The following is a 26,272-nucleotide window of genomic DNA, read 5'->3' as shown; positions in this document are numbered from 1 at the left end:
CACATCCTCTTTCCTATACATTATCTTATCTTCAATCCTCCATCTTCTACTGGCTTTTTTTTTTCTTGCTAATATATTTGTCTCTCTTATCCTTAGAAAAACCCTCACTTGATCCTACTATAATACCTATAGTCCTATATTGTCTCAAGCAAATTTGATAAAACTGTATTCTGTGCCTTTGCTTCCTCTTCTACTCTTCCAAATCTCTGCAATCTGACTTCTAACTTCATTATTCAACTTAATCAATTCTCTCTAAAATTATCTCTAAAATAATCTCTTAATTGCTAAATGTAACAGTCTTTTCCCACTACTTGATCCTCCTTGACCTCTTTGCAGCATATGGCACTGTCTCTTCCTGGAAATTGACTGTCCTAAGTTCTGTGATAAAGCTCTCTCAGAAATCTCCTATATGTCTACTCTTTTGCAGTCTCCTTTGCAGGTTTTTTATCCATGTCATGCCCTCAAGGCTTGTTTTAGTGAAAATATCACCTTTAAAGATTGCTATGATATTAAAACTATGGTTGCCAAGGAATTTACTTATGAAATTCCTAAAATGAAACACTCAAGTCAGAATGGAGTTTATGGTGGTTTAATCACAGTGGGAGTAAGAAAGGAGAGAGGGAGAGAAGGAGAAAGGAGAAAAGGGGAAAGGTTAACTCAACCTTCTGGCCAGAGCCAGAGGGAGAATAGGCCCTAAGGCTAAGGTAGAAAGGAAAATCAGTCCTTGACTCACGTGACTGAACTGAAGGGAAGCTATCTGCCGGCCTCCTCCCTCCTCAAGCTCCTAGCACGAACTGGCTTCTAGCCCTGTCCACAGGAAGTCAGCGAATTCCAGAGGCTGTTCCCTACCTCACTTCCTGTGCCTCACAAGTGCCAATGGTGGCTCAAGCTTGGCTTAAGACAGCCCAGGTGGGCAGTTAGTTATTTCTCATTTGACATTGACTAGCACATGTCCATGTAGTGTGGGTGTACACAATTTTTGGTGCAAGACCAAGCAAGATGGAGATTTTAAAATTCACAGGCTCTGTCCTTGATCTCCTCTTTTTATTTCACATGATATCTTATTTGGTGACCTAATTATCTCCTATTGGTTTAAATATCATAACTATGGAGGTGATTTCTGGATCTACATATCCAGACTGTAATTTTGGTAAGTTATAGTTACACATTTACAACTATCTTTTGGATGTCCTCACTTGGCTTAGATCCTGCCCTCTATAGAAGGCTCTGAGATGCTAGCACCTTCCCCTTACATCATCTATTCTATTCATATCTTGGGTATACCTAGCTATTTATATGCTGTCTCCCTCTTTAGAATATATTCTCCTTGAAGGTAAGAACTTTTATTTTGCTTTGTTATTTTGCTTTTTTTTTTTTTGGTATCATTTTAGAACTTTGCCTAGTGCCTTTCATATAGTTAGTGCTTAAAAAAATGCTTTTTGACTAACTAAAATTTTCTTGTATGTATTTTTGGCCAATCTTTTTTTGATTAGTTGGGGATCTCAGTGAGGAAGCTCTGTAATATTTTGAGGCTTGATGCATGATCACCAAATAAGATCCATAAATAAGATCATCTGGAATGACCTCATCCCTCTTCTCTGTAGACTTTGCAAAATATATCATCTGTTTCATAAAAATGGTAAACATACAACTCTAGGTTTTTTGATTCATTGAATATTAATAAGTGATTCACTGAATAATTATCATTATTGCTGCATTTATCAAGGAGTCTTATATAATCTGATTTACATGTGTGATTCTTTGCTCTATGAATCAAATGCTTTTTGAAAACAATATACAAACATAGACCTATTCTCTGTTCTTTTCAATCAGGTGTGTGACTATAAATGTGATGTATTTTAGAGAAGTCTTTCCAAATGCCTTTCTGTTTTTAAACAGCTAGGTTTCCAGGAGCCACAGACAAAGAAAAATATGGAAAAAAGGAAAAGGGAAAAAGATAAAGACAGCATTACCTGTGAGTGACATGATCAATGAGATACTGTTTAAGCATGAAGCTCCATCTCTTAATTACATTTAGTAGAGTCATCTTAAATGGACGAATATCAATTTTCATCCAGTTGTCAAAAATTCTGAAAGGCTCTAGCTGGTTCACCTCTTCATAAATCTTTTCATAGGAATCAATCTGCAATTTAAATTGCTGAAGAGTGGGAGGATTTTCAGGGATCTCATCTTCTCCATGGGCTTCTAAATCCTCTGGTGTGAGCATATGTCCATATAAAAGAAATTGTCGCATAAATTCCTTTCGGTCATCCATGTAAAGGAAAGAGTAATGGTCAAAGGAGTTCCGATAGTCACAGCAGATGGTCATCATATTCTTGACTCTCTCCATTAATATATTCCTCAGGTTTGACAGATCTTCTGTGTCCTCCATGTCAGCCTATAAAGAGATGAAATTATAAATTGAAAATTATGAATACACTTGGAATATTACTCCAAATATGGAAGGTGAAATAATAGTTTCAGTCAGTACCTGATAATGAGGGGAACTTTTCTGTGCAAGTCGTGGGACCATAGAAGATATTTTGAAAATGTCATTGATAAGTCCCTCCACAATGCTTTGAAAACCACCATTAGCAAAAGGGTCCAGAGAGGGACAAAAGATCAGTTCTGGTATAACTAGATCCAATTGTGTTTCAAAAAAGGGAGGAAGTCTGTTCTTAGAATCTGATAAAAGCAAAAGGAGCCAAGGTAAATGAATAAAAAAGGAAAAATATAATATTGTTCAAAAGCTAATAAAGTATATATTAAAGTAGTATTATAATATACCTTCAAAGAGATGATGCACAATTTCAAGGGGATTCCCTTTATTCCTCCCGTGAATGAAGAAGAACCATAAACCATATATAAACACAAAGTCTTGAACAGCATTTGCTGAACGAGAGAAAACTTATCAATAGAAAGGAATTTCTTAGTAAGAAAAGTTGTGTAGTAAAGGTGAGTTTGTAGCTAGTTAAAGTGAGTCCACAGCTGGGTAATAGCAACAATTTCCAGAATAAAGCCAGAAATTTCTTGAGTATCAATAAAGTAGTGGTGTCATGTGAGTTCCACAGTGTAACAGGGCAGATAAAGACCAAGGGAAGTGATAACATCAAAAGAGATCCTAGATCACTGTATTAGGTGGTTGTTCTTAAGAATTATGGTAATGCAGAATCAGATGTGCCACCCTCCTCCCTTTCTCCCCCTCCTGCCTTCTCCTTCCCCCTTCAGTTAGTCTCTTCAGTTGGTGACAACTGGAAGTCACTTCTGAGTAAGTTTCCTGATATATCTAATAGATAACTCACTCTTTGAATGGTTGGAACAAGGGGTTTATTTAAGGAAAACGGGGAGGAAAAGGAAATTGTATGGGAGAGAGGGGTTAGGGTTTCCCTGATCTTAAAATAATCCTAAATTGAGAATAATATCATAAAGTCTTGAATGAGGATGTGACCAACAGGGTTGAGGATCTTTGAGTCACTTTCTGATACAAAAGAGAAAGTCAGTAAGAAGAGGATCTTCTCAGTCCTTACTCCTTCTTGTCTCAGGAGAAAGAGAGACCTCCAACAGCTTGGATGTTTCCTTTTAACAGTCACATTCTTTTCCCGAATGCTCCTTGATTGACAACTTCTGCAAATCTTCATCCATTGCTTCTGTTTGCAGGTTTTCTTCAATTTACTTATCCACAGAAAAAAAGATTAAACTTTTGCTAATACTTAATAAGAGCAGTGGTGATTGTGAAGGAGTTTGGGTAGGAGAATGGCAGAGAAAGGAGGAAATGACACTCCCTGGAAAGTATGCTGAAACTATTCCCATGCTAACCAGGCTTGGATGTGAAGTGAGTTCATTTTTTTGGTCTACATGAAGGACAACAGAAAACCTCTAAGAGAGAGCTAGAAGTAGGTCACATTCAGATGTTCCCTGGGTTAGTGCTGAGTTATTATTGAATATTGTTATAAAGCCCATCAATATTGAACCTGGCCTATGTGAGCCACGAATTAGTGTGTAATATATAAACTATTTCTACCCCCTGGTAAACATAAATGTATTATTTGCTGCAACACTAATAATTGTGGGTGAGATTTTATGGACCATTTAGGTTTAATTTTAGAAGACCAAATTTATGGAAGCTTGTAATAGAGTGTAGTAGGCTGATATCAGGACACCTGAGTCCTCTTTCTAACTCTGCCATTAAGTAGCTTGGACTTGTCACTTGGACAAGTCACTACCTATCTAGACTCAATTTACTCATCTAGAAGTTGAGAGTTTAGATAAAATTATCTTAAAGAGTTTTTTCAGATTTAATATTCTATATACTGCTCAGCTAATTATTTTCTCCTGCTATTCCATGTTTACAATTCCACTAAAAACCAACTTGTGAAATGTGCTTTGAATTAAAATATGTGTAGGTCCAAAGGCAGAATCTTGTCAGGTGTGGAAAACTAACAATAACCAAAAATAGGACATAATCTGACTAGTTAGAGATGTCAAACATGAGGTAAACTCCTTAGTGAAGTATGAAGTAGATTAAAATGTAATTGGGAAATATTTAACAATTTAAATAAAAATACAATATAATACACAGCCTAAGGGGATTGCAAATGTACATTTCAGTGGTCTTTCTATTTAACCAGTTTAAATTAATATTCAATTTGTAATTATTATTTTACTTTATAAACTTAAAAAAGAAATGCCATTAAGATTTAAAGAAATATAGTCATTCAAGAATACCTTAATTCATTCACTAATAAATAATTTTTGAATGCAGAAATAAAGCTAGGCCTATAGGGGGAATACAGAGATATTTAACACACAGTCCCTCATTATGCATGAATAATTACAAGGTAAGACAGTATGATTTAAATGTCACAGTTATGTATACAAAAAAACCCTGTATGAGTTTAGAGGAAAGAGAATTCACTTCTGCCTATTATGATCAAGGAAGGATTTTCCTGAAGGAGGTAACATTTACAATAGGCCTTAAAAAATAGTTGTAATTTAAACAGATGAAGTAAAGAAAATGCTGAGAGACAGAGATAGAATGAGCAAGATCAAAGAGGCAGAAATAGACAAAATAAGGAACAATACGTAGTCATTACATTTGGCTGGGAATATATATTATTAATTCAGATTTTCCTTTTATCAGGGAGTATGTGGTTCCCTCTTCTTTTGTTTTTTTCTTCACATATATATAAAGATTCATCCCAATCACCTATGGGAATTACATAATAATTATATATAGGGAATATATTTTTAATAACATGGGGGTTATATAATATATATAATTCTGCCCATGGGCTAACTTTAGCTTAGAGGAGTGAAGGATCCCCTTCTTCAAAAAAGACAGTATCACAAGCCTAAATTTTCACTTTGGATTTAAAAAACCTTCATAATCCAGCCTTACTACTTGTTATTCCTCTTATGCAATATGCATTTCCCATGTCCATACCTTTATATGGATTCTGACATCTGGATGTTTTTACTTCCTTAGCACCACATTTTTTCATTTTTAATTAACAAATTTTTATTTAGAATATTTTCCCATGGTTACATAATGCATGATTACCCTCGCCTTATCTCTTACCTTACCTCCCCATCCTGAAGCTGACAAGCAATTCCACTGAGTTATCCAGTTATCCATATATTGTTCCAGTTCCCATGGATATACAATAGTATTCTGTCACCATCAGATACCACAATTTATTCAGCCATTCCCCAACTAATGGACACCCCCTCATCTTTCAATTTTTCCACCACAAAGAGCGCTACCACTACATTTTTTAATAACTCAAGGATTGAAACATATGTCATATCCTATGGGAACCCTTTCCTGACTCTCCTAGCTAAGTATTCCACCTCTTCAAATATAGTTTATTTTTAAGAACACATTATAATAATATGTTAGTATTATTATATATTTATTAATGATGATAATACTACTGTATTATAGTTATATAGTGGCCTTCTATGTGAAAAGATACTGTGCTAAATGTTTTATAAATGTTATCTCATTTGATTCTCACAACAACCTTGTGAGGTAGATACTATTATAATCCTTATTTTACAGATAAGGAAACTGAGGCAAAGGTTAAATGACTTGCATAGAACCACTCAGTTAATAATTGTCCAAGTCTGGATTTGAAACCTATAAAAGTAAATTAATGATGAGCTACATAAAATAAAATATTTAGATGGAAAAACTGTTCCGATATAGGTTCAAAACCATTTAACTGGCCAATCAGGTTCAAACTGTTCAGATACTTTTGATAGAGGTAATCAAAAGTATCCTCAGTAATGAAATGAAGCTCAGATGTGAACTTCCCTTCAGGGCCAGGCACAAGGATGCTAAAGAGACTCTTATTATAAAAATAAAATGTTTACTGAAATATATAAGGATAAATAAAGGATTCCTAATTCTAAGGGATTCTAAATCCACCCAAATAAACTCCCAGATTCCACAAGGAACTGCTTCTCCTGTACTTCACAGGCTACACTAATCCTCCCTGATATGACAACCCAAATTTATACTATCTAAATAAAACTACCACTAATATCTTTATAAATCAATGGCTAGCGGGTTGAGTCTCAACAAGAATCAAGTTAGAACTTAAGACTCAGAGTCCAAACCAAAGACCAGGTTTTTCTTTGGTCTTCTCAGATATAAACCAATCTATAAAACACTACAGTGTTTCCCAAGTTGGGAAAGGAAAACACTGAGCACCTTCAGATCTTTCCCTCAGACAGAGAGGCAAAGATGTTACCTCCTCCAGCCCTGAGAGAGAGTCTCTGAGTGTGTGTCTCTGCCAACTGCCAGAGAGCAACTCCCAACTGCCAGAGAGAGTAAATGACATGGAAAAAACAGTTATAACTGTCAGCAGTTGAAATTAACATGCTCTCTCAGCTCTGCTTCAAACTCCAGTTCTTTTCTCAAGCAACCACTTTACTTCTTATCTCTAAACTAATAAAACAATACTTATTTTCTAATATCATCCTTACAAACCAGATCTTCCTGATTCCAGGCTTAGCATTCTACATGCTGTGCCAGCTACCTGCTTATAAGTTGCACTTCCAGGAGAATGTAACCTTCTTGAAAACAGCATAATGAGTTGCACTTTAAAGACAGTTAAAAAATGCTAGCTGATTGAGTCAGGTCCCTAAGCTTGTAGTACTCCTGGACCAAACTTCTACCTGAGCTGGAACTCTGGAGATTAGTTTCTGTACACTGTCTGTGTTCCTTTCTGCTATGGCCATTCACTCCAGGGCATAATCTCAGGTTTTCTAGGTGGGTAATGCTCCTTATTTTTCTTGACCTAATTTGACCTCTTCTGTTTTATGGATATATCCTATCTAAATCTAAGTACTGATATGTTTCAGGTTTCATTAAAAATTCTTGTCATATAAAAGGTGAAGTCTCGCTGTGGTTTCCCATAAGTTCATTGGTTCTATCATTAAAGTTTATAACTATCTATTTATAGCTTTAGTTGCCTTCTTAATTTAACTTTCCATTTGTTTAAAAAATTTAATGTTTTTATTAAGGTTTATTTTTTAATCACATTTTCCTCCAGTATTTATCCCTTTCCTCCTCTGAGAGCCATCTTGTATGATATTTTATAAGAAAAAATGAAAAAATAATCCATTAATACATAAGTCTGAAAATATGTACAATTTACCACACTTAGAGACTGCCTATTTCTGTAAAGGATATTTCTGTAAGGGTATTTTCTCAGATCTCCTATTTAGAACAATACTTATTCATTGTAATTTCACATTAACTTTTGATTTTTTAGGGTAATAGTTTTGTGATAGTATTTACACTGTTGGGGTTGCTATTATATTTTTTTCTTGGATCAGCTTAATTCTCCCTACATCACTTCATGTATTTTCCATGCTTCTCTGTTATGTACCACATACTCAATAATGCTATATTACTTTTATATATCACAATATGTTTAGTCATTCCTAGCCAAGTGGTGCCTATCTTGTTTTCAGTCCTTTGCTATCAAAAAAAGTACAGCAGACCAAGACATTCTATATCTCATTTTCTTTTGTTTGAGTTCTCTTTCACAAGAGGACTAATGTGGAAAAGTTTTGTGCTATAATACATGTAAAATCTGTATTATATTGCGTGTTCTCTCAGGAAAGGGGAAAGCAAGAGGAGGGCAAGGAGAGAAGGATGGTGAGAACTTGGCTCAAATTTTTTTAAATGAAGGTTAAAATTGTTTTCTCATGGAATTGAGGGGAAAAGTATTAAAGAAAAAAGGATAATTATGTGTCTTTGGTTTTAGATACAATTAATTTTTCTATTACTGGAACATTTTGAATCACTGGTAAAGTTGGTTTTGATGAATAACTTCTTGAATAAAATTCTATATTCTGCTCGATAGGAGTTTGTTCAAATTTTATGAATATTCATTCAAAATAAAAAATATTAATAAAATGTATAATTCTTTAATATTCTGATAATACTTTTTATTTTGGGGTTTTGTTGTTATATCAGCGTGTTCATTTGTCATTTGATTTGATTTTCTGCCTTCTTTAAATCATATTGTCTAGCAGTGAACAAATTTTATTAATCTTTTGAAAGAATCAATTTTTAGTTTGATTTATTCTTTCTAGAGCTTTTTTGTTCTCATTTTTTTCACCTATCATTTAAAATCTTTTTTTGTGCTTATTTTAAGTTTGTCTCTGATGGGTTTGGAATTTTTTTTTACATTATTTTATTTGGTCATTTCCGAACATTATTCATTGGAGACAAAAATCATTTGCTTTTCTTCCCTCCAACCTCCCACCTACCCATATCCAATGTGTGATTCCACTGGGTATCACATGTGTTCTTGATTCGAACCAATTTCCATGTTGTGGGTATTTGCATTAGAGTGTTCATTTAGAGTCTTTCCTCAGACATGTCTCCTCAACCCATATAGTCAAGCAGTTGAATTTCTTCGGTGTTTTTACTCCCACAGTTTGTCCTCTGCTTGTGGATAGTGTTTTTTCTCCTAGATCCCTGCATATTGTTCAGGGACATTGCATTGACACTAATGGAGAAGTCCATTATGTTCGATTGTACCACAGTGTACAGTCTCTGTGTACAATGTTCTCCTGGTTCTGCTCCTTTCTCTCTTCACCACTTCCTGGAGGGCATTCCAGTCTCCATGGAATTCCTCCACTATATTATTCCTTTTAGCACAATAGTATTCCATCAAAAAAATATACCACAATTTGTTCAGCCATTCTCCAAATGAAGTGCATCCCCATATTTTTAAATTTATAGCAATCACAAAAAGAGAAGATATGAATATTCTCCTACAAGTCTTTTCCCTTATTGTCGCTTTGGGGTACAAACCCAGCAGTGCTATGGGTGGATCAAAGGGTAGATATTCTTTTGTCACCCTTTGGGCATAGTTCCAAATTGCCCTCCAGAATGGTTGGATCAGTTCACAACCCCACCAGCAGTGAATTAATGTCCCGACTTTTCCACATCCCCTCCAGCATTCATTACTTTGCTTTGCTGTCATGTTAGCCAATCTGCTAGGTGTGAGGTGACACCTCAGAGTTGTTTTGATTTGCATCTCTCTGGTTAAAAGAGATTTAAAACACTTTTTCATGTGCCTATTAATAGTTTTGATTTCTTTATCTGAAAACTGCCTATGCATGTCCCTTGCCCATTTATCAATTGGAGAATGGCTTGATTTTTTGTACAATTGATTTAGCTCTTTATAAATTTGAGTAATTAAACCTTTGTCAGTGGTTTTTTTTTTTTAAACATTATTTTATTTGGTCGTTTTCGTACATTATTCACTGGAAACAAAGATCGTTTTCTTTTCCTCCCCTCTCCTTCCCCCCCCCCCCACCCCGCCTTTCCCTCTCCCATAGCCGACGCATGATTCCACTGGTTATCACATGTGTTCTTGACTCAAACCCATTTCCCTATTGTTGGAATTTCCATTCTAGTGTTCATTTAGAGTCTCTCCTCAGTCTTATCTCCTCCAACCCTGTAGTCAAGCAGTTGCTTTTCATCGGTGTTTTTACTCCCACAGTTTATCCTCTGCTTCTGGGTAGCATTTTTTTTAGCTCCCTGCAGATTGTTCAGGGAAATTGCATTGATACTAATGGAGAAGTCCATCACTTTCAATTGTACCACAATGTATCAGTCTCTGTGTATAATGTTTTCCTGGTTCTGCTCCTTTCACTCTGCATCACTTCCTGGAGGTTGTTCCAGTCTCCATGGAATTCCTCCACTTTATTATTCTTTTTAGCACAATAGTATTCCACCACCAACATATACCACAATTTGTTCAGCCATTCCCCAATTGAAGGGCATCCCCTCGTTTTCCAGTTTTTGGCCACCACAAAGAGCGCAGCTATGAATATTCTTGTACAAGTCTTTTTGTCCATTATCTCTTTGGGGTACAAGCCCAGCAGTGCTATGGCTGGATCAAAGGGCAGACAGTCTTTTATCACCCTTTGGACATAGTTCCAAATTGCCCTCCAGAATGGTTGGATCAATTCACAACTCCACCAGCAATGAATTAATGTCCCCACTTTGCCACATCCCCTCCAGCATTCATTACTTTGCATAGCTGTCATGTTAGCCAATCTGCTAGGTGTGAGGTGATACCTCAGAGTTGTTTTGATTTGTATCTCTCTGATTATAAGAGATGTAGAGCACTTTTTCATGTGCTTATTAATAGTTTTGATTTCTTTGGCTGAGAATTGCCTGTTCATGTCCCTTGCCCATTTGTCAATTGGAGAATGGCTTGATTTTTTGTACAATTGATTTAGTTCTTTATAAATTTTAGTAATTAAACCTTTGTCAGAGGTTTTTATGAAGATTGTTTCCCAATTTGTTGCTACCCTTCTGATTTTGGTTACATTGGTTTTGTTTGTACAAAAACTTTTTAATTTGATGTAATCCAGATTATTTATTTTGCATTTTGTAACTCTTTCTAATTCTTGCTTGGTTTTGAAGTATTTCCCTTCCCAAAGGTCTGACATGTATTCTATTCTGTGTTCGCCTAATTTTCTTATAGTTTCCTTCTTTATGTTCAAGTCATTCATCCATTTTGAATTTATCATGGTGTAGGGTGTGAGGTGTTGATCTAAGCCTAATCTTTCCCACACTGTCCTCCAATTTTCCCAGCAGTTTTTATGAAATAGTGGATTTTTGTCCCAAAAGCTGGGATCTTTGGGTTTGTCATATACTGTATTGCTGAGGTTGCTTGCCCCCAGTCTATTCCACTGATCCTCCTTTCTGTCTCTTAGCCAGTACCAAATTGTTTTGATGACCGCTGCTTTGTAATATAGTCTGAGATCTGGGACTGCAAGACCCCCTTCCTTTGTATTTTTTTTTTCATTATTTCCCTGGATATCCTTGATCTTTTGTTCTTCCAAATGAACTTTGTTATGTTTTTTTCTAAATCAGTAAAAAAATTTTTTGAAAGTTCCATGGGTATGGCACTAAATAGATAGATGAGTTTGGGTAGGATGGTCATTTTTATTATATTGGCTCGTCCTACCCATGAGCAGTTAATGTTCTTCCAATTGTTCAAGTCTAGTTTTAGTTGTGTGGAAAGTGTTTTGTAGCTGTGTTCATATAGATCCTGTGTTTGTCTCGGGAGATAGATTCCTAAGTATTTTATTTTGTCTTGGGTAATTTTGAATGGGATTTCTCTTTCTAGTTCTTGCTGCTGAGCTGTGTTGGAATTATATAGAAATGCTGATGACTTATGTGGGTTTATTTTGTATCCTGCAACTTTGCTAAAGTTGTTGATTATTTCGATTAGCTTTTTGGTTGAATCTCTAGGATTCTTTAAGTAGACCATCATGTCATCTGCAAAGAGTGATAACTTGGTCTCCTCCTTGCCTATTTTGATGCCTTCAATTTCTTTTTCTTCTCTAATTGCTACTGCTAGTGTTTCTAGTACAATGTCAAATAGTAGAGGTGATAATGGGCATCCTTGTTGAACTCCTGATCTTATTGGGAATGCATCTAGTTTATCCCCATTGCAGATGATATTAGCTGATGGTTTTAGATATATATACTGTTTATCATTTTTAGGAATGACCCTTCTATTCCTATGCTTTCTAGTGTTTTTAGTAGGAATGGGTGTTGTATTTTATCAAATGCTTTTTCTGCATCTATTGAGATAATCATGTGGTTCTTGTTGGTTTCCTTGTTGATGTGGTCAATTATGTGGATAGTTTTCCTAATGTTGAACCAGCCCTGCATCCCTGGTATAAATCCTACTTGATCATGGTGGATGACCCTTCTAATCCCTTACTGGAGTCTTTTTGCTAGTATCCTATTTAAGATTTTTGCATCTATATTCAGTAGGGAGATTGGTCTATAATTTTCTTTCTCTGTATTTGGCCTGCCTGGTTTTGGAATCAGTACCATGCTTGTGTCATAAAAGGAGTTTGGTAGAACTCCCTCTTTGCTTATTATGTCAAATAGTTTGTATAGTATTGGGATTAACTGTTCTCTGAATGTTTGATAGAATTCGCTGGTGAATCCATCAGGCCCTGGGGATTTTTTCTTAGGAAGTTCTGTGATGGCCTGTTGGATTTCTTTTTCTGATATGGGATTATTTAAGAAAACTATTTCTTCTTCTGTTAGTCTAGGCAATTTATATTTTTGTAAATATTCATCCATATCACCTAGGTTGCTATATTTATTGCCATATAGTTGGGCAAAGTAGTTTTTAATGATTGCCTTAATTTCCTCTTCATTGGAGGTGAGATCCCCCTTTTCATCCTTGATGCTATTAATTTGCCTTTCTTCTTTCCTTTTTTTAATTAAATTAACCAGTACTTTGTCTATTTTGTCTGTTTTTTCAAAGTACCAGCTTCTAGTCTTGTTTATTAGCTTAATAGTTCTGTCAATTTCTATTTTATTAATTTCTCCCTTAATTTTTAGGATCTCTAGTATGGTTTTCTTCTGGGGGTTTTTAATTTGTTCATTCTCAAGTTTTTTGATTTGCATTCCAATTCCTTGGTCTCTGTCCTCCCTAATTTGTTAATATATGCACTCAGGGATATGAATTTTCCTCTAAGTACTGCCTTGGCTGCATCCCATAAGGTTTGAAAGGATGTTTCGCCGTTGTCATTTTCTTCAACGAAATTGTTAATTGTTTCTATGATTTCTTCTCTAACTATCCGATTTTGGAGTATCATGTTATTTAATTTCCAATTAATTTTTGATTTGGGTCTCCATGTACCCTTGCCGATCAATATTTTAATTGCCTTGTGATCTGAAAAGGCTGCAGTTAATATTTCTGCTTTTCTGCATTTGAGTGCCATGTTTCTATGACCTAGTGTATGATCTATTTTTGTGAATGTGCCATGTGGTGCTGAAAAGAAGGTGTATTCTTTTTTGTCCCTATTTATTTTTCTCCATATGTCTATTAACTCTAATTTTTCTAAGATTTCATTCACCTCTTTTACCTCTTTGTTGTTTATTTTTTGGTTTGATTTATCTAAATTTGATAGTGGTTGGTTCAAGTCTCCCATTAATATGATTCTACTGTCTATTTCCTCCTTCAATTCTCCTAGTTTCTCTATTAAAAATTTGGATGCTATACCATTTGGTGCATACATGTTGATTAGTGATATTTCCTCATTGTCTATACTTCCTTTTTTCTCGTCTCCCTCTGTTTTCCAGGTCTGTGACCTTCTCAGTGAGATATTTTATGTTTTCTTCCAATTCATTAATTATTTGGGTTTGCTTTATTGATTCTTGCTGTTTTATCATCTCACTTTCTTCGAGGTGCTTTATTCTGGTCATTAGGGACTGGTTTTGCTTTTCAGCCTTGTCTGCCCTTCTATTGGATGCTTCGAGTTCTTTTTCCAATTGAGCATTCTTATCTGTCAGACAGCTGATCTCTTTCTCCCATTTTTCTTTCCAGGTTTCCATCTTTTGGATAAGTTCCAGTTTGAGATCTTCCAGAGCTTGTTGATAGTTTCCATTTTGGGAGGCGTGTTCTGAATTTTTTTGGATTTCCTCCTCATTCTCCCTTTTCCTTGGGTACTTCCACCATAAAAGTTTTCAATAATCACTTTTTTCCCTTTCTTCCTGGAGGCTTGATTTTGGGCCATGTGAGCCATCCCTTTGGTGGTTTTATTCCCCTTTCCTTTTTGGTCTGAGATCTGGGTTATATGGGCGGTTTTTCTGTGAATTTAGGTTGCTTCAGACTAGTTCTTCCCAGCCTCCGAGGTTTCTTAGAGAGCTGGTTCCCTGATCACAGCCACACTGCCCAGGTTTTCAGCTCCGCCCAGATAATCAGTGCCTGATCTGCTCCTGGTGCTCAGCACCCCTGGGATGTTCCGCGCAGCCTGCCCCAAGTACAGCTCCGCCCTGGATTCTCCAGTGAAACCGCCCTGAGACGCCTTATCCTGGCAGTCCCCAGATCCCAAGGACCCTGGAGTGCCCCCCCCAGACAGAGACGCTCCCCACTCACTTGCTGTCCCGGTGAGCGCCCAGGTAGCTCACTCTGGTTTACTGGGGGAAGTGGGGTGGGGGAAGGGCGGCTCAGTTCACTTTTCTGTGCGAGCTTTTCCTTCTTATTTTAGTGTGGAAATGTTCAAGCCCCACGTACCTTTGCCTCTGTGGGGTACTGGGGAGTCCTTCTGTTCCTCCAAAGGTGACTTTATGCTCCTTTGATGTAGTCTATTTCGTTCGGTGCCGGGGAGAGGAAGCGTGTGGCGTCTAGATTGCAGCAATGATTACCCGGAAGTCTTGTCAGTGGTTTTTATGACGAATGTTTCCCAATTTGTTGCTTCCCTTCTGATTTTGGTTACATTGGTTTTGTTTGTACAAAAGTTTTTTAATTTGATGTAGTCAAAATTATTTATTTTACATTTTGTGACTCTTTGTAAGTCTTGCTTGGTTTTAAAATCTTTCCTTTCCCAAAGGTCTGACATATATACTATTCTGTTTTTCCTAATTTATTTATAGTTTCCTTCTTTATGTTCAAGTCATTTACCCATTTTGAATTTATCTTGGTGTAGGGTGTAAGGTGTTGATCTAAGCCTAATCTCTCCCACACTGTCTTCAAATTTTCCCAGCAGTTTTTATCAAATAATGGATTTTTGTCCCAAAAGCTGGGATCTCTGGGTTTATCATATACTGTCTTGCTGAGGTCACTTACCCTGATCTACTCCACTGATCCTCCTTTCTGTCTCTTAGCCAGTACCAAATTGTTTTGATGACCACTGCTGTATAGTATAGTTTGAGATCTGCGACTGCAAGGCCCCCTTCCTTTGTATTTTTTTTTCGTTATTTCCCTGGATATCTTTGTTTGTTCTTCCAAATGAACTTTGTTATGGTTTTTTTAAGTCAGTAAAAAAAAATTTTGGAAGTTCAATAGGTATGGCACTAAATAGATAAATAAGTTTGGGTAGGATGGTCATTTTTATTATATTGGCTCATCCTACCCATGAGGAGTTAATGTTTTTCAATTGCTCAAGTCTAGTTTTAGTTGTGTGGAGAGTGTTTTGTAGTTGTGTTCATATAGTTTCTGTGTTTGTCTCGGGAGATGGATTCCTAAGTATTTTATTTTGTCTTAGGTGATTTTGAATGGGATTTCCTTTCTAGTTCTTGCTGCTGAGCTGTGTTGGAAATATATAGAAATGCTGATGACTTATGCGGGTTTATTTTGTATCCTGCAAATTCGCTAAAGTTAATTATTTAGATTAGTTTTTGGTTGAATCTCTAGGATTCTTTAAGTAGACCATCATGTCATCTGCAAAGAGCAATAACTTGGTTTCCTCCTTCCTTATTTTAATGCCTTCAATTTCTTTTTCTTCTCTAATTGCTACTGCTAATGTTTCTAGTACAATGTCAAATAATAGAGGTGATCATGGGAATCCTTGTTTCACTCGTGATCTTATTGGGAATGCATCTAGTTTATCCCCATTGCAGATGATATTAGCTGATGGTTTTAGATATATACTGCTTATTCATACTGTTTATTATTTTTAGTAATGATCCTTCTATTCCTATGCTTTCTAGTGTTTTTAATAGGAATGGGTGTTTTATTTTATGAAAGGCTTTTTCTGCATCTATTGAAATAATCATGTGATTTTTGTTGGTTTGCTTGTTGTTATGGTCAATTATGTGAATGGTTTTCCTAATATTGAACCAGCCCTGCATCCCTGGTATAAATCCTACTTGATCATGGTGAATGACCCTTCTGATCACTTGCTAGAGTCTTTTTGCTAGTATCCTAGTTAAGATTTTTGCATCTATATTCATTAGGGAGATTGGCCTATAATTTTCTTTCTCATTGTCTATACTCTTTTATAACAAAATATATTTACCTTCCCTATCCCTTTTGATATGGTCTATTTTTGCTCTTTGGCTTTGTCAGATATCATGATTGCAACTCCTGCCTTCTTTCTATCAGTTGAGGTCCAGAAGGTTAATCCATCCATCCTTTAATTTGGACCTTGTGTCTACCCACCTCATGTGTGTTTCTTGAAGACATCATTTGGTAGGGTTTTGGATTCTAATCCATTCTGCTATTAATCTACATTTTATGGGTGAGTTCATCCCATTCACATTCCAAGTTATGATTGTCACTTGTGGATTCCCTGGCATTTTGATATCTTCCCCTAATTCTGACCTTTCTTCTTTAGCTATAACCTTTTAAGCCAGTGATTTACTTTAAATCAGTCCCCCTTGTCCCCTACCTTTTTTTTCCCTTCCCCTCCCCCCCTCTCCTTCTCTCCCTTTTTGTGTTTCCTCCCCGCTATCCCCCTTGGTTTTCCCTTCTTCCTTACCCTGTTGGATAAGATCAAATTCAAGATCCCAATGGATCTGGATGTTCTTCCCTCTCAGAGTTGATTTCAATGAGAGTAAGGTTCAAGTAAAAACTCTCTTCCTCCCCTTCTTATAGGAGAATTCTTCCCCTACTCTTCCCATGTGTATCTTTGTGTGAGAAAGAATATTAATTTAGTTTTTTTTTTCTATTTCTTGGAGTATATCTTAATACCATCAAACATTCCCCCCTCCCTATTTCTTTCTATCCCCCCCTTTCTTCACATCATATTGATGCCCCAGACCTTCCCTATGCATGATTCTTCTTACTACTCTAATGATGCATATAATTTTGAGAGTTATACTTTACATTTGCCTCACATATTAATATACATAATTTGATACAAATTCTTCCTCATAGAAGAGAGTTTGAATAAAAGAAAAAGATAACATTTTTCTCCTTTTTCCTTTCCTTCATGTTTCTCTTGATCTTTGTGTTTGGATACCAAACTTTCCACAGAGCTCTGGTCTTTTCTTTTTTTTTTTAATTTTATAATACTTTATTTGATCATTTCCAAGTATTATTAATTAAAGACAAAGATCATTTTCTTTTCCTCCCCCCAGCCCCCATAGCCGACGTGTGATTACACTGGGTATCACATGTGTTCTTGATTCGAACCCATTGCTATGTTGTTAATATTTGCATTAGGGTTTCCTTTAGAGTCTCTCCTCTGTCATGTCCCCTCAACCACTGTAGTCAGGCAGTTGCTTTTCCTCGGTGTTTCTACTCCCACAGTTTATCCTCTGCTTATGAATGGTGTTTTTTCTGCTGAATCACTGCAGATTGTTCAGGGACATTACACTGCCACTAATGGAGAAGTCTATTACGTTCGATTATACCACAGTGTATTAGTCTCTGTGTACAATGTTCTCCTGGTTTTGCTCCTCTCGCTCTGCATCACTTCCTGGAGGTCGTTCCAGTCTCCATGGAATTCCTCCACTTTATTATTCCTTTTAGCACAATAGTATTCCATCACCAACATATACCACAATTTGCTCAGCCATTCTCTAATTGATGGGCATCCCCTCGTTTTCCAGTTTTTGGCCACCACAAAGAGCGCAGCTATGAATATTTTTGTACTGGTCTTTTGTCCATTATCTCTTTGGGGTATAGACCTAGCAGTGCTAACGCTGGATCAAAGGGTAGATATTCTTTTATCGCCCTTTGGGCATAGTTCCAAATTGCCCTCCAGAATGGTTCACAACTCCACCAGCAATGAATTAATGTCCCTACTTTGCCACAACCCCTCCAGCATTCATTACTTTCCATAGCTGTCGTGTTAGCTAATCTGCTAGGTGTGAGGAGATACCTCAGAGTTGTTTTGATTTGCATCTCTCTGATTATAAGAGATTTACAACACATCTTCATGTGCTTATTAATAGTTTTTATTTCTTTATCTGAGAACTGCCTATGCATGTCCCTTGCCCATTTATCAATTGGAGAATGGCTTGATTTTTTGTACAATTGATTTAGCTCTTTATAAATTTGAGTAATTAAACCTTTGTCAGAGGTTTTTATGACAAATGTTTCCCAATTTGTTGTTTTCCTTCTGATTTTAGTTACATTGGTTTTGTTTGTACTAAAGCTTTTTAATTTGATGTAGTCAAAATTATTTATTTTACATTTTGTGATTCTTTCTATGTCTTGCTTGGTTTTAAAGTCTTTCCCCTCCCAAAGGTCTGAAATGTATACTATTCTGTGTTAACCCAATTTACTTATAGTTTCCTTCTTTATGTTTAAGTCATTCACCCATTTTGAATTTACTTTGGTGTAGGGTGTGAAGTGTTGATCCAAGCTTAATCTCTCCCACACTGTCTTCCAATTTTCCCAACAGTTTTTATCGAATTGTGGATTTTTGTCCCAAAAGCTGGGCTCTTTGGGTTTTTTGTATACTGTCTTGCTGAGGTTGCTTTCCCCCAGTCTATTCCACTGATCTTCCTTTCTGTCTCTTACTGCTTTGTAATATAGTTTAAGGTCTGGGACTGCAAGGCCCCCATCGTATGTGGTTTTTTTTTTCATTATTTCCCTGGATATCCTTGATCTTTTGTTCTTCCAAATGAACTTTCTTTATGGTTTTTTTCTAAATCAGTAAAGAAATATTTTGGGAGTCCAATGGGTATGGCACTAAATAGATAAATAAGTTTGGGTAGGATGGTCATTTTTATTATATTGGCTTGTCCTATCCATGAGCAGTTAATGTTTTTCCAATTGCTCAAGTCTAGTTTTAGTTGTGTGGAGAGTGTTTTGTAGTTGTGTTCATATAGTTCCTTTGTTTGTCTCGGGAGATAGATTCCTAGGTATTTTATTTTATCTAAGGTGATTTTGAATGGGATTTCTCTTTCTAGTTCTTGCTGCTGAGCTGTGTTGGAGATGTATAGAAAAGCTGATGACTTATGTGGGTTTATTTGGTATCCTGTAACTTTGCTAAAGTTGTTGATTATTTCAATTAGCTTTTTGGTTGAATATCTAGGATTCTTTAAGTAGACCATCATGTCATCTGCAAAGAGTGATAACTTGGTCTCCTCCTTGCCTATTTTGATGCCTTCAATTTCTTTTTCTTCTCTAATGTTTCTAGTACAATGTCAAATAGTAGAGGTGATAATGGGCATTCTTGTTTCACTCCTGATCTTATTGGGAATGCATCTAGTTTATCCCCATTGCAGATGATATTAGCTGATGGTTTTAGATATATATTGTTTATTATTTTTAGGAACGACCCTTCTATTCCTTTGCTTTCTAGTGTTTTTAATAGGAATGGATGTTGTATTTTATCTGGGTTGGGGGGATGGGTCCTGGGACCTTCCCTTTGCCTTCCCCTTAGATCCGAGTGATCTAGGATTCTGGCTTTTGAGGGGGGGGGCTACCTTTTGATTTGAGTCCAGAAGGAGGGTTCCCTGGCTCTGTCCGAGTGATCTCAAGCTCCGACTCTTGGGGGGGGGGCAGTTCCTTTTCATCCAGGTTCAGGAGAAGTGTTTCCGGGGGTCTATTCTGCTGTTTGTTTTGAATTTCGATGCCCTAGGAGCATTCTGTTTGAGATCAGTAAGGAAGGGTTTTTTGGAGCTCCGATCTTTAGCTTTCTCTAAGCTGCCATCTTGACCAGACGTCTCGCTCTGGTCTTTTCTTTACAAACACTTGGAAATCTTGTATTTTGTTGAATGCCCATACTTTCCCTTGGAAGTATATAGTCAGTTTTGCTGGGTAGCTGATTCTTGGTTGAAGACCCAGCTCTCTTGCTTTTCTGAATATCATGTTCCATGCCTTATGGTCTTTCAGAGTGGAATTTACTAGGTCCTGTGTGACCCTGATTGGTGTTCCTTTATATCTAAATTGTCTTTTTCTGGCTTCTTGTAAGATTTTTTCTTTTGATTGGAAGCTTTGGAATTTGGCAATTAAATTCCTGGGAGTTGTCTTTTGGGGATTTTGTGTAAAGGGTGTTCTGTGAAATCTTTCAATGCATATTTTGTCCCCTTTTTCTAGAATCTCTGGGCAGTTTTCTTTGATGATATCATGTATCATGATATCAAGATTACTGTTTATTTCTGGCTTCTTGGTAGACCAATGATTGTCAGATTGTCTCTCCTTCTGCTGTTTTCCAGGTCTGTCACCTTGTCAGTGAGATATTTTATGTTATCTTCTAATTCTTTAGTCTTTTGACTTTGCTTTATTACTTATTGCTCTTTTGCAAGATCATTGTCTTCCAGTTACCTGATTCTGACCTTTAAAGACTGGTTTTCCTTTTCAATTTGGTGTGACCTGTTTTTTGAGGCTTCAAGCTGTTTCTGCATTTGCATATTTTGGTCTCTCAGATTGCTGAGTTCCTTTTGCATTGTTTCCCATTTTTCCTGCCAGAAGGCTTCCATCTTTTTGATAATTTCCGACTTGAATTCTTCAAGAGTTTGTGGAGAATTTCCATTTCCTTTGGAAGGTTTTGGAGCATTTTTTTGTGTTTCCTCTTCTATCTCATCTATATTTTTTTAACTCTATAAAATGTGTTCAAAGTCACCCCCTTCTTCTTGCTTTTCTTGGTGTTTGGAGGCACTTCTGTACTTTTTGCCATCTCTATGGTTTTTCTTCCCCTTTCCAGTCAGAAATCTGAGTGAGGAGGACTGGCTTTTAGTGTATCTGTCTGATGGTCTGAGGCTTTAGCCCCAGGCAAATTGTCCGTTCTCCTCAGCTGCACTGTCTTCCTGGGGAAGCCCAGGGTCTGCCCTCCCCTGCCTGCTGGCGTTTCAGGTGTTACTGCTCTCAGTTCCCTCCAGTTGCTTCTCTGCTGCCTTACTTCCACGCTCCAAGCCTGGCACAGTACTGTCCTTTGCCGGTCCTGAGGTTCCTGTCTTTTCAGAGGGCCCTGCACTCTGGGGGGGGGGGGGTGTGGGGGAGGGAGGGGTCCTGGTCTCCTTGAGCTCTGAGGGCTCCTGATGGGATTAGGTTTAGTTGTGTTGGTCTGGATGTGCCCCGTGGCAAAAACCTCCAGTGAGACTCTGATGGAAGGACCCAGCCAGGGGGCTACAGGCTCCCCCCGACTCTCTCAGGCTGCTTCCCTGCTGTCTGTATTGGACCCGAGACTGGCCCAGGTTGCTTTCAAGGGAAGCCCTTCAAAGCAACACCTTTTCAGGCCCTGAGGTTCCCACTGCTGCTGCGGGCTCAGTGCTCTGGGTTGGGGGGGGGGGGAAGGGTCCTAGGACCTTCCTTCTGCCTTCCCCTTAGACCTGAGTGATCTAGGATTCTGGCTTTTGAGGGGGGGCCTACCTTTTGATTTGAGTCCAGAAGGAGGGTTCCCTGTCTCTGTCCTGTTGTTAAGTTTGAATTGCAGTCCCCTAGGAGCATTCAGTTTGTGATCGGTAAGGAAGGGTTTTCAGAGGTCTGAACTTTTGCTGCTTCTAAGCTGCCATCTTGACCAGAAGTCTCGATTTGGAATTTTTAAAATATATATTTAATCAATACTGTCCTGTTTTATTTGGTTAATTTATGTTTGTTGGGGTATGTTTTTTCCCATAAAGATTACTATAGCAACATGCAAGACATTTTGGCCTTTTGTTTAATTGTTATCAACTTCTTTCATGTAACTAATCATAAATTATTTCTATAATTTATTCTTTGACTCACTTGCTATTTAGGATTTCATTGTTAAGTCTCCATTTGGGTTTATATCATTTGTTTGTGTTCCCTAAATTGATTACTATTTTAAATTGTAGTATGGTCTATAAAGGAAATGTTTATTACTTCTGAATTTTTCCAGTTGTTTGCAATATCTGTTTTCTAATACATAGCCAGTTTTTGTAGATGTAGTACTCTAAAATACCAATATTCTTTTTTTTTACTCTTTACCTTCCCTCTTAGAATCAATACTGTATATTGGTTCTGAGGCAGAAGAGTGATAAGGCCTAGGCAATGGGAATTAAACTCTTGCCAGGATCACACAATTAGGAAATGTCTGAGGTCAAATTTGAACCCAGTACCTCCTTTCTCTAGACTTGGCTCTCAATCCATTGAGCCACCTTGTTGCCCGGAAAATACTTGTGTTTTTAGAGATAATTGTTTAAAAGATTGTCAAAGTCTTTTAGTGCTGATTACTTTAGCAATTTGATTAAAAATAATCAAATATTTTCTCTTTTGCTTATCTTTTTGTTAAACTTACCTAAAACTGAGAGACATTAAATTGTCCTGCCACTATTGTGTAATGGTATCTTCTTAAAATTTAGTTAGTTTTTCCTTAATGAACTTTGGTTACTAATGCATTTGTAGCATTTAAGTTTAATACTGATATTAGTTGTTTGAGCATATGATTTATTTTAGTATAATGCAGTTTCCTTATTTAGCCTTTTCATGCATATAAATTTTATTTCAGCATTTAATGTTTCTTCTGTTTATATCTTTTTAGAAGTATTTCTTATAAACAACATCTTCTGGAGTTTTGTTTTCTTATCTGACATTAACTGAAAAGACTGAACAGTGGGGAAATCCTAATTTAGAAAAACATATTAGAGAGAAATGGAAGTGAATAGAAACATAATTTAAATGTCAGTTATTTTAACTTAATCTACATTAAAGTTTTCTTCTCTTTATCACAAGTTAGCCTACTTCTTTTTGATATTCTTTTCCCTTGGAATGGAGTTTGATTAATTTATTTCTTTAAAGTTCTATTTACATAATAATTTCATTCTTTCCCTTTTTTCTCTGTTAAATAAATCTCTTTCCTTCCCTTCAACTTGTTTTCTTTATTTTTATTTAATTTTCCATGTTTTTAAAAAAGATTTCTTTCCCTAATTCTCTTTACTATTCATTTTCCCTTTTGTCTTTTCTATCTTTATTCTTCAATTTGTGGCTTTATACTTATTTCATTCTTTAGCTTTTGTATTCCTCATAGAATTACAGTTTCTAATGGACCTACTTTGGATTTTTCTTCAAAACATTTTCTGTGTAGATCTTGACCCTTGCATTCTTTTCCTGTTATGCTTTACTTTTAGAAATACTATTTCCTAGAGATGGTAGAAAGGATATTGCCTCCTTAAAAAAATTTTATATCTCTGCTTGATTGTACAGTTCATTATTAACCTTTGTCCTCCATATAGTCATTTTTCCCTATTTGCCTTGGAATCTCCTCCATGGGTCCTTGTAATCCTATTTTCCTCTAGAAGTTCTGTTTGCCCTTCTTCTAAGTGGTTACTCTAGGTACAAATCCTTGCAAATCATACCCATCATAAAGTCCCCATCTCCTTTTACAGAATCTTTCTTTTTCACCAAAGGAGTTGTTATCAATGATATACCTTCCCAATACTGAGTTCCTCTCTTTTCTTATCCCTCCCTTTATCTCCTCACTTATATGGAAGAAACTAGGGAACTTATTTCCGAAAGATTTGATGAGGTAGGTATAATGGAAAGGCCATATAAAGATACAGAGTATACATTCTACAACTTGTTTTGATCTGATAACCACAAGATGCATATTTTTTTGGTTGGCTATGGATAAATTATTGCTATATTCTGAAAAAGGCACAAAACAGCTGGTCCTCATTATCTTGTGGGCTCTTTCTAGACTTGTCATTGAAGAAAGAAAAAAAAAACTGCTGAGCGAGGGTGTCTTAGGTAGGCCTAAGTTCCTCTCACCTGAAGCCAGCATGAAAATGAGTATGCAGGACCTCAGTATTGTTTATTTCTGTTTTCCCATACCTTCTTGCTTTTAAGGATACTGGAGATGGTAATGATCTTGTGAGCTTCAGAAGCTCAGAAGAGCAAGCCAGTAGCAGGTCTGGGTTAATTAATATTAAACTAGCTAACTCTAAAACCTAGTATGTTCTATGTTCCCAGACACAATTCATGACTCAGTCCAAAAGTAGCTATGATAAGGCTGTCATATTTGGACATAAACTTATGTTTATGTAGAAATTTGCATCAAGTTGGAGTCCACTCACTTAAAGGACTAAGACAGTATTGAGGAGAGGTATTAAAAGCTAACTGATGTTAATTAGTTAAATATAAGTGGGGCATGAATTTGGTGCAAATAGTAGGAGGAATACACTTGAAGTCACATGGGGTAGTGAAATAGGAATACATTGAAATTAAATGATGATTCCCCTGAACTGACTATGTAACCATCCTTGCTATAAGTGGAACCTCTAGGATAAAAATCAGACCCTTTGAATTTGTGGGTACTCTTAGATAGATTCTCTATCTCTAATTAATCACTATGTCTATCTAGATTCTACATCTCTAAAAAATTGATTATTTGATAAACTAGTTTTCAGGATGCAGATTTGCTATCCTTTTCCACCTAGAGAATTTCATCAGCATTCATATTCCACAATAATCATCACACAGTCCAAAGCCATTTACCAGTATTTTCCAGGAGATAATTTAGAGAAGATTCAATAGCAATGAAGAATCCATGAAGAACCATGTTATCAAGGTAGTCAATGTATGCCTTCCACATACTGGATGCTGGATCTGCAAGGAAGAGTTTCATGTTTTCCTGGAAAGAAAGAAAGCATGGAAGCACTGGCTCATGTGTCAGGACTTAAATATACAAGTACTCATGAAAACTGACTGCTCAGGCATGAAGGAGTTGAGGTCTGTATCATTGCAGGGAATGTACATGCCAGTGAAATAAGAGGTCTTTTGAGCATTTGGAATATTTGTTGTTCAGTTGTTTTAGTTGTATCTGACTCTTCTTGGACACATTTGGAGTTTGACTGGCTCTTTGCCAATCAAAAAGAAAAGCTGTTTGCCATTTACTTTTACAGATCATTTTATAGATGAGGAAACTGAGGCAAACAGGGTTAAGTCTTTTGTTCAGGATAACGCAGCTAGTAAGTGTCTGAGGTCAGATTTAAACTCAGGAAGATGAGCCTTCTTGACTCTAGACCTGGCACTCTCTCTACTCTGACACTTAGAGGACATATCTGAAATATTATCCTCATATTGAATCTCTAGCAGAGTAGGTAGCAACAATCAAGTATAGAGTTATAAGGTCCAACAAGTGTATTATCCTTTAACAGGTTCCTTGTTAACAAGAGATTTTACTCTCTTTGAACACCAGCCTAACTTTGTTAGCCTGAAACATATGCAGAGAAGAACCCGTGGTCTGTGCCTAATGTCTTCTGGGCCTTTTTTCTACTTATAGCTGATTCTCTTAATTTTATGAATAAGATTACTTAAAAGGAATCCTCAGGCTTTGATGGTACATACTATATTGATTTCCTGCCAGTTAATGGATATTTTCTACTACTTGTGGCTCATTATAATGTTCTGCAATTTCATTTCCTTCCCATTCAAAGGCAGCTATTCCTTAGAAATCATATCCTTATCTCTTCTCTTTAGTTTGTCTAATCAGTTTTAGGTTATCAAGAGGTTTATGGAGATGGGGTAGTTTAATGTGTCTTAAAATTCTGTGGTTACTGACACTGTCATTTAATTTACTTTTCTTTGGGTTATTTCATATGTGGGTTGACCCATGTCACTAACATGAAGACTGTTTGACCATTTACTTTTGAAATGTGTTTTAGTCCTTTTTAAAAAACATATAAAGCTTTAACAATTGACTATGAAAATTATAAAATTCAGTGATGCATTTAATTTCTGAATTCCTTTACATTACTTACGTATACACACATATAAATATATATACATACACATAAATACACATACACACATGTATACATATATATGTATATATCATATATATATATATATATATATATATATATATATATATATAGAGAGAGAGAGAGAGAGAGAGAGAGAGAGAGAGAGAGAGAGAGAGAGAGATGCACATACACATGGATGGTGTAGTGGATAGAGTACGGAGCCTGGAGTCAGGAAGACATCAGTTCAATCTAACCTTAGACACTTACTAGTTGAATAAACCTAGACAAGTCACTCAATTCTTTGCTTCAGTTTTCTCATTTGTAAAATGAACTAGAGAAGGAATAGAAATCCAATATAGTATCTTTGCTAAGAAAACT

The 26,272-nt window shown here is 36.4% G+C and overlaps 1 protein-coding gene across 8 annotated transcripts in view; it reads right to left on the bottom strand.

The window, feature by feature from the left end:
- DNAH9 (dynein axonemal heavy chain 9) overlaps positions 1 to 26,272 on the bottom strand; it is a 755,194-nt gene that overhangs the window by 561,629 nt on the left and 167,293 nt on the right. For 7 of the 8 annotated variants that reach the window (XM_056817453.1, XM_056817454.1, XM_016430769.2 and 4 more), the window contains 3 exons: positions 24,645 to 24,780; positions 2,492 to 2,685; positions 1,974 to 2,398 (listed from right to left, as the gene is read on the bottom strand). In XM_056817453.1, the coding sequence (XP_056673431.1) occupies positions 1,974 to 2,398; positions 2,492 to 2,685; positions 24,645 to 24,780 (755 nt within the window). The remainder of the gene's footprint in view (positions 1 to 1,973; positions 2,399 to 2,491; positions 2,686 to 24,644; positions 24,781 to 26,272) is intronic. The other variant, XM_016430771.2, reaches the window with a different exon arrangement.

This window comes from Monodelphis domestica, chromosome 2 (assembly GCF_027887165.1).
Source record: "Monodelphis domestica isolate mMonDom1 chromosome 2, mMonDom1.pri, whole genome shotgun sequence".
NCBI classification, from domain to species: domain Eukaryota; kingdom Metazoa; phylum Chordata; class Mammalia; order Didelphimorphia; family Didelphidae; genus Monodelphis; species Monodelphis domestica.
Note: the sequence above shows the minus strand (reverse complement) of the source record. Positions and strands in the feature narration are given on the sequence as shown.